Source organism: Engraulis encrasicolus, chromosome 17 (assembly GCF_034702125.1).
Source record: "Engraulis encrasicolus isolate BLACKSEA-1 chromosome 17, IST_EnEncr_1.0, whole genome shotgun sequence".
NCBI classification, from domain to species: domain Eukaryota; kingdom Metazoa; phylum Chordata; class Actinopteri; order Clupeiformes; family Engraulidae; genus Engraulis; species Engraulis encrasicolus.
The window spans coordinates 50,296,131-50,305,113 of NC_085873.1; the positions used below are offsets into that span (position 1 = coordinate 50,296,131).

Genomic DNA, 8,983 nt, shown 5'->3' on the forward strand with positions numbered 1-8,983 from the left:
GACCCCACCACCACCACCTGCCCCTGCGTAAGGACTGGTTATGAGCTTGAAAATAAATGGGGGGGGAACAAGACCAATCACAAACTGTAATGAGTGTGTCACAAAAACTGGGGAAAGTGGAAAATGACCGGAAAAGTGCAAACTCTCTCTAGGGGAAAACCCTAAGGGCACGATTCAAGAATCCATATCCCTCGTTGCCTTAGGGCCCCCTAAATAGCTTGAAAACGGCTCCAGAGGGTGAGGAGCCAGGGGTGTGATGTGCAACGCAAATTGCGGGCCCCTATGTACAATCAGGCTCGAATTTGGACCCCCTCCCCAGCCCCCCCTACAATAAATCGGACTGTGTGGTGGGCCCCCTTTATAACATGTATTGTTACTTTACCCAACCTGAAACAATATCTAAGACCGCTCGCGGAACGTCATCCTATGTACTCCACCCAAAGATTTGTTGGCTTCCCGGCTCATGCGGTCTGGCAAAATTGGCCTCGAGCTCGGTTGCTCACTCGCCTCAGTACATAATTAGGGGTTTATAATATCAATTAATTTAAATGATAGAGTAAGGTCAGACCATAGCGCCCATCGGGCCCTCGGAAAAAGACGGATTTCCTCTTGGCTTTTTGCCTGACTGATGGACGGAGTCAACAGTAGGCTATTCGCCCAGGCTAGTAGAAAATCAATTACCCCTGCTGAGAGTACATTCACATTGAGATTGAGATATGAGGGGACCAGATGTTAGAGCCAAGAGTGATTGGTGACGGTTCTGTGTGGTATGGACCCAATAAGTCTTACGACAAACAAGGGCACAAAAACAGAAAAGTTTGAAAAAACACTGTAGTTGTAGGCACTTACTAGCAGTACGTACCATGGTTGTAAGTAGCTGCTTTGAGATATTGCTTTGGTTTTTATTCGCACCAATGGCATCGGGGGGGGACTATCATAATTGTGGCAAGGCACTTCTCCTTAAAACCATGATGAAGACCCCCTCACAAAATGGACTGGCAGAACATCCGTGTTACTACCCGCCATTGTGGGGCCCCTCAGATCTATTTTGACTGCTTTATACCTGGGCCAAATATTCATTGGGTCATAGGAAAAACCTGGAGGTTTCCACAATTACTGGGGTGCGTGCACGTCCCTGGGGGGTGCGCGACCTGCTACAAAAGGGGGGTGCGCGAGTTGAATAGAGCAAATGGCTGAGATGTGGGTTGTTTATACAAAAATTAAGGGAACATTTAACGTATGTTAGTAATTGTTTTCTTGGTGGTAATGGGGGTATGCTGGAAGAATTGCCAGCTGAAGTGTTACACTTTATAACTCCGTAGGGACTTGTTATGCAACAAGTTCCATTAAATGATGGCAAAAGAAAATGTTCCAGGTCTATTGGGAAAATGGATGATTGCCCAACAAAATGTGCGCGCTACTGCAACATTTGCTTAGGGGGTGGCGCGGAACCACATATATAAAAGGGTGTGTGCAGGGGGGAACTGGTTTTATGGAACCGCTGGCCATAGATGGAAACGTCAAGCTTTCCATACAGAAAACTTTGGGCCAGCAATATTGTATAATTTTCTTGACGTCATGGGTTGATTGGATGGGTTCCGGATTTTCCTTTCTATATTTTTCTTCCCTTTTTATTGTTTCTTGCATTACAATCATGCTTTTAAGAGTGACAGTGTATATGTTACATATCATTGCCATCCCAGAAAGCAACTTATAGGTGTTAGTCTTTGGATGCTGCCCCCCCCCCCCCCCCCCCCCCCCCGCCCCCCCCCCCCCCCCCCCCCCCCCCCCCCCCCTCCCCCCCCCCCCCCCCCCCCCCCCCCCCCCCCCCCCCCCCCCCCCCCCCCCCCACCCCCCCCCGCCACCCCCCCCCCCCCCCCCCCCCCCCTCCCCCCCCCCCCCATCGCTTTTATGGAACCCCCAAAATCTCAATGAAACCTGGAGAAAGGTTAGCAGGTACAGAGGCATATTTTTTATCTACATCACTATTTGCAAGAAATGCCATGGGATTAGCTGCTGGAAAAGCTGAAACCAATTGGATGTGACGTTTCAAGCGGTTTGTTCATAATGTATTGCACTGTGCTGTGCTGCGCTGTGCGCTCAATGTTTCATAAGGCAGGTAGAGTTTGCAGGGGCGGATCTGACCATTTTGGGCCCTAGGCGAAATATAAACACGGGACCCTCAAAAGCCATACAATTAAAGACATACAAATTCTGTGTTTTTTTGGTGCTATTCAAGGGCTTTGTGTCCTATTTAATCCTTAATTACTTCACATAAGTGACACATTATGATTACTTGCTTTTTTTGGCATGGCCTACCGCGCCTGGTTGGGGCCCCTGTGGAGGGCAGATTTGGCAATTACCTAGGGTTTGCCAAATGGAAAGTCCCGCCCTGAGAGTGTGAGGTGGAAAGATGACAAAAAAAAAAAGGGAAAAAAAAAAAAAAAAAAAAAGATCAAAGTGGTGCCATCAGGTAAATAAATATTTTTTATTTTGTCGCGTTTTGTTCAGGCAGGAGGGTGAGTGTGAAGACGGGAGCAAAGCGCCGAGAAGGGGGATCAAACTCATCCATCAGTGTGTGCTGCCCCACTGCAACACGAAGAAGGGGAAAAAAAAGAAAGAAAAGAAAAAGAAAACAGTAGCGTTTGTTTTGCGCTTCTCTCCTCAGAGACGACGAGTAAGACCCTCAACTTTCGGCCCAGTTTCTGAGCCAGAGAGATCTGCAGTGGTGCATGTCTGCATAGGCTAAGCTGTGTGTGTGTGTGTGTGTGTGGTTTGTGTCGTGTGTGTGTGTGTGGTGTGTGTGTGGGGAGGGTAATACAGACAGTAGCAGGGTTTGGACTTGGCCATATGGCAGGGGGGCATTTCCCGGTGGGCCCCTCCATATTTCTGACAATAGGTGCCCACAAGGGTGCAGGACCCACCTGTGAGTCAGTTCTCTGCACCGCTAATTTGCCTGTGCCTTATTTCTCTCCCCCAGACCAGCCCTACAGACAGACAGCAGGCTAGAGAAATGGAGAAAAAGAGAGATGCCCAAGAGAAAACAAAAAAGAGAGAGAAATAGAAAGGGAAAGGAAAGAGGGCAGACAGACAATGCAAAAAAAAGGAATGCTAGAGAAAGGAAGCAAAGGAAAACAAAAATTGAAAAAGAAAGACAGAATGGAGACTAACAGAGAGAGAGAGAGAGAAGTGAGAAACATACTCACAACAGGGACCAAGCGGAAGATAGAAAAAGAGAGCATTTTTAGTGGGGCCTAACTGCAGCACCAGCCCCAGCACCATGCCCATCCCCAGCACCATGCCCATCCCGCCCCAGCCCCCAGTACCTTCACCGCAACCCCAGCCCCAGCCCCAGCACCATCCTCATCCCCAGCACCAACCTCAGCGCCAGGCCCAGCCCCAGCCCATTCCCAGCCCCATTCCCAGTATAGTCCCAGCCCAGCCCCAGCCCCAGCCCCAGCCACATCCCCATCCCCAGTCCCAGCACCAGCCCCAGCCCTAGCACCAACCCCAGCACCAGCCGCAACCCCATCCCCATCCCCATCTTCAGCCCTAGCCCCATAGCTAAGCTGTGTGTGTGTGTGTGGGGGGGGTGGTATGGCAGACAGTAGCAGGGCTGGACTGGCATATGGCATAGCGTGCATTTCCCCGGTGGGCCCTGCACATTTCTGAAAATAGGTGCCCACAAGGATGCAGGCCAGGGCCCACCTGTGAGTCAGTTCTGCACCGCTAATTGCCCGGGTCCCATTTCTCCCCCAGACCAGCCCTACAGACAGACAGCAGGCTAGAGAAATGGAGAAAAAGAGAGATGCCCAAGAAGAATACAAAAAGAGAGAGAGAAATAGAAAGGAAAGAGGGCAGCCAGACAATGCAAAAAAGGAATGCTAGAGAAAGGAAGTAAAGGGAAAAAATCAAAAAGAAAGACGGAATAGAGACAAACAGAGAGAGAGAGAGAGAGTGAGAGAGAGAGAGAGAGAGAGAGAGAAGTGAGAAACACACTCACACAGGGACCAAGCGGAAGATAGAAAAAGAGAGCAATTTCAGTGGGGCCTAACTGCAGCCCCAATCCCATCCCCAGCCCCATCCCCCATCCCCAGCACCATCCCCCAGTCTAGTCCCCAGCCCCAGCCCCAATCCCAGCACCATCCCCAGCGCCAGGCCCAGTACCAAACCCCATTCCCATGCCAATCCCAGCCCCAGCCCTAGGCAAGGCAAGGCAAGGCAAGTTTATTTATATAGCGCATTTCATACACAGGTGCAACTCAATGTGCTTCACAAAGTTAACAAATGTAAATGAAAGGAAACAGGGAAGAAAGAAGGAAATGAATTAGAGTCAAAAAGCATTTAAAAACATTAAGATAAAACATAAGGTGAAAATAATAATAAAATAAAATAAAATAAAACAAATTAAATAAAAATAAAAATAATAAGAATAAAGTAATTTATGCTAGGGGAAAGCATCTGAGAACAGCTTTGTCTTGAGTCTAGATTTAAAGCTATCAATAGTGGGTGCATTTTTTATGTCATCTGGAAGCTGGTTCCAAAGCTTTGAAGCATAGAAGCTAAAGGCTGCCTCTCCACACTTTGTTTTGACTTGGAATCACCAGCAAATTCTTCTCCGTTGACCTTAGTGACCTAGTTGGTGCATACAGCTGAAACATATCCAGTAGATATGTGGGTCCCATTCCATTTAGTGATTTAAACACAAGTAGCATAGCCTTAAAATCAATTCTGTAGCTTACTGGGAGCCAATGCAGCGATCTTAAAATTGGAGTAATGTGGTCGAACTTCCTTGTCTTTGTAAGAACCCTTGCAGCTTGCGTTTTTGTACAAGTTGAAGCTGTTTAATGGTTTTATTGGGGAGGCCAGTAAAAAGACTGTTACAGTAATCAACTTTACTAGAAATAAAGGCATGTATTAGCTTCTCCAGATCATGTTTAGACATCAGGCCCCTAAATTTAGAGACGTTTTTTATGTGATAAAATGCAGACTTAGTAATAGCTTTCATGTGACTGTTGAAGTTTAGGTCACTGTCAATGAGGACCCCAAGATTTTTAACTGTTTCCCTTGCTTTCAGTCCCTTTCGTTTCAAGGATAGTAGAAATCTTTTGTCTCTCCTCTCTTTTCCCAAATATTATAATTACTTCAGTTTTATCTGTGTTCAGCTGGAGGAAATTATGAGGACATCCATTTGTTAATTTGGTCCATGCAATGATAGAGTGATTCAAGGGGGGTATAGTCATTTGGGGACATAGATAAGTAGAGCTGGGTATCATCCGCATAGCTATGGTAATTTATGGAGTTATTTCTCGATAATGTGTCCCAGTGGCAACATANACAGATTGAAACAGTAGTGGTCCCAGAATGGAGCCCTGGGGGACCCACAATTCAGAGACATCGGTGATGAGGTATGTCTTCCAATGGCGACAAAAAAACTTCTTTGTTGTAGGTACGATTTTAACCAGTTGATCACTATGCCTGTAAAGCCAACCCAGTGTTCCAGTCTATGTAGTAGTATAGAGAATGATTAACTGTATCGAAAAGCGGCACTTAAGTCTAGTAGAACCAAGACGGATAATTTGCCAGCATCAGAATTCAATCTTATGTCATTCATAACTTTAATAAGAGCTGTTTCAGTGCTGTGGTAGGCACGGAAAACCTGATTGAAAACTTATCAAAATAGCTATTAGACATTAGAAAAGCAGTTAATTGGTTAAAAAAACAATTTTCTCTATTATTTTACCCATGAATGGTAGATTGGATATGGGCCTATAGTTGTTTTAGTACCAGTGCATCCAGGTTTTTTCTTTTTCAGTAAGGGTTTCACAACTGCTTCTTTCAGACAGCCTGGGAATATGCCTGTTTGTAGTGAGGTGTTGATGATCTGAAGTACATCTGATTGATATTCGATTTAAGATGGATTTGAAGAAGGCTGTTGGTAAAATATTCTAAGTCAGATGTAGAGGAGCTAAGACTTTGTACCGTTCTATTATAGAATGTCCACATCAACTAAATGAAAATTTTCTCATGAGGTTAGGATTTTAACTTCACCATAGCAAGCTGGTCTGAATCTTAGGGTCGGTTGCACATGTGTGAGTATGTTTGCACGTATTTTTTCAATCTTTCCTTTGAAAAAGGATGCGAACTCATTGCATTTGCTGACTGAGAGGAACTCAGAGTGCATTAGATTTGGGGGCCTTGCTAGCTTTTCCACAGTGCCAAACAGGACACGTGCATTATTAATATTTCTGTTAATTATGTCAGAGAAAAAAAGATTGTCTAGCTTTAGAAATTTCTTGGTTGTATTTCGAGAGTGTGTGTTTATAGATTTGGTAGTGCACTTCAAGTTTTGGATTTACGCCACTGTCTTTCAGCCCTCCTGCATTCTTGCTTTAGCAATATAACTGGTGGGATTCTTTCTCCAAGGTGCTTTTTCACGTCCCCACTGTTTTGATTTTTTCGGGGGCAATAACATCCATAATAGGGTCAATCCTTGAATTAAAATTAACCATGAGATCATCTGCACTCTCTGAGGTTTTGACTTTGGATCTCTGAAAGTGCTTGCTGAAAGAGTGAGGCTGTCTCACAGTTGATTATACGTTTTTTGACTGTAACAGATTCCCTTTGAACATGAGGGTACATAGAAACATCAGAAAAAATGCAGTAATGGTCAGAAAAAGGCCATAGTCTTTGGACACTAGCACAAGCATTAAGGCCTTTTGTTATTCTTAGGTCTAAAGTGTGACCTTGGTTGTGTGTTGGTCCTGTTACATGCTGTGTGAGGCTAAAAAATGTCAATAAGACTTAAAAATTCCTCCTTAGCATAGACATTCTCTAAGTCCGTCCACGTGAAAATTAAAATCGCCTGCTATAAACAAGCTATCATAGTCCACACAAACATTCGACAACAGCTCACCAAATTCCTCTAAGAAGAGTGGTGCAGAAAGTCTTGGAGGTCTGTAAATAGTCAATAACAGTTATGTCAGAAGAACATTTTAGAACTGCAGCTAAGTATTCAAAAGATGAAAAATTCACCTAGTGATGTTGTCTTTTGACATTGCTGAAACAGTTGCCTTGAAAATAATTGCTATCCCCCCTCCCTGTTTATTCTGCCTTAGCCCTAGCCTCAACCCCAGCACCAGCACCAGGCCCAGCACCATCCCCATCCCCATACACACAACCCCATCCCCATCCCCATACACAGCCCCAGCACCAGCCGCAACCCCAGCCCCAGTCCCATCCCCATCCCCAGAACCATCTTCAGCCCCAGCACCAGTCGCAACCCCAACCCCAACCCCAGCCCCAGCCCCAGCCCCATCCCCAGCCCCCAGCCCCAGCACCATTCCCAGTCTAGTCCCAGCCCCAATCCCAGCACCATCCCCAGCGTCAGGCCCAGCACCAAACCCCATTCCCATGCCAATCCCCAGCCCCAGCCCTAGCACAACCCCAGCACCAGCTCCATCCCCCCCAAACCCAGCCTCATCCCCCAGCACCACCATCCACAGCGCCAGGCCCAGCACCATCCCTATCCCCATCCCCAGCACCGGCCCCAAGACCACCCCCATCCCCCATCCCCATCCCCATTCCCAGCCTCAGCCCCCATCCCCATCCCCATCCCCATCCCCATCCCATTCCCCATCCCCATCCCCATCCCCAACCCCAGGCACCCATCCTCAGCCCCATCCCCATCCCCATCCCATCCCGCATCCCCATCCTCATCCCCATCCCCATCCCCTCCCATCCTCAGCCCCATCCCCATCCCCTTCCCCATCCCCATCCCCTCATCCCCATCCCCATCCCCATCCCATCCCCATCCTCTTCCCCCATCCCCATCCCCAGCCCAGCCCATCCTCAGCCCCCATCCCCACCCCCATCCCCATACCCCATCCCCATTCCCAGCCTCAGCCCCCATCCCCATCCCCATCCCCATCCCCCCATCCCCTCCTCATCCCCATCCCCATCCCCATCATCCCCAAACCCCAGCCCCATCCTCAGCCCCATCCCCATCCCCAATCCCCAATCCCCATCCTCATCCCCCCATCCCCATCCCATCCCCATCCCCCCAGCCCCATCCCCATCCCTCAGCCCCCATCCCCATCCCCCATCCCCATCCCATCCCCATCCCCATCCCCATCCCCACCCCCCCCTCCCCCCATCCCCATCCCCATCCCCCCATCCTCATCCCCATCCCCATCCACAACCCCAGCCACATCCTCAGCCCCATCCCCAGCCCAGCCCCATCCCCATCCTCATCCCCATCCCCATCCCCAGCCCAGCCTCAGCCCAATCCCCATCCCCATCACCATCCCCATCCCCCATTCCCCATCCCCATCCTCATCCCATCCCCACATCCCCATCCCCATCCCCATCCCCATCCCATTCCCCATCCCCATCCATATCTCAGCCCCAGACCCATCTCCATCCCCATCCCCATCCCCATCCCCATCCCCAGCCCCAAAGGCCCATCTCCATCCTCATCCCCATCCTCAGCTCCAGCCCCATCCTCAGCCCCAGCCACCCTGGCCCATCCACATCCCCAGCCCCATCCCCATCCCCATCCCAACCCCATCCGCATCCCCAGCTCCAGCCCCATCCCCAGCCCAAGCCTCAGCCTAACATTTCTGAAAAATAGGGGCCCACGAGAGTGCGGATAGAACAGTGCATCTGCTCTAATTCTGAGGGCCCCCCTTAATCCAAAAGTGCCCCGGCCCTATTTTACCCCTCAGTCCAGCCCTGATTACAATGTAATTAGCACCAAATTCTGGGCCCCTTTTCTGGGCCTAGGCCTGGCCTGGGACAACTGACCCTCCCTGTCCTCTCACACTTCCGGCTCATGCCGTCGTCCGTGCGCGTCCCTATGGGCGAACCCCACAGCAGTGCATCCGCATGTCAGTCTGGAGGGGACAAAGGGGTGAGTGATACTGGGCCCAAGGAAAGGAGGGAGGAACCAAGACATGGGTTCTCATGACACTTGCTACGTTTA

General features: G+C 49.0%; 1 protein-coding gene across 1 annotated transcript in view; it reads left to right on the forward strand.

The window, feature by feature from the left end:
• Positions 1-3,280: 3,280 nt before the first annotated feature.
• Positions 3,281-8,983, forward strand: part of sbk1 (SH3 domain binding kinase 1) — a 43,045-nt gene continuing 37,342 nt past the window's right edge. Inside the window, exons 1-2 of the mRNA XM_063221011.1 lie at positions 3,281-3,425; positions 4,098-4,206. Coding sequence (XP_063077081.1) covers positions 3,281-3,425; positions 4,098-4,206 — 254 coding nt within the window. The remainder of the gene's footprint in view (positions 3,426-4,097; positions 4,207-8,983) is intronic.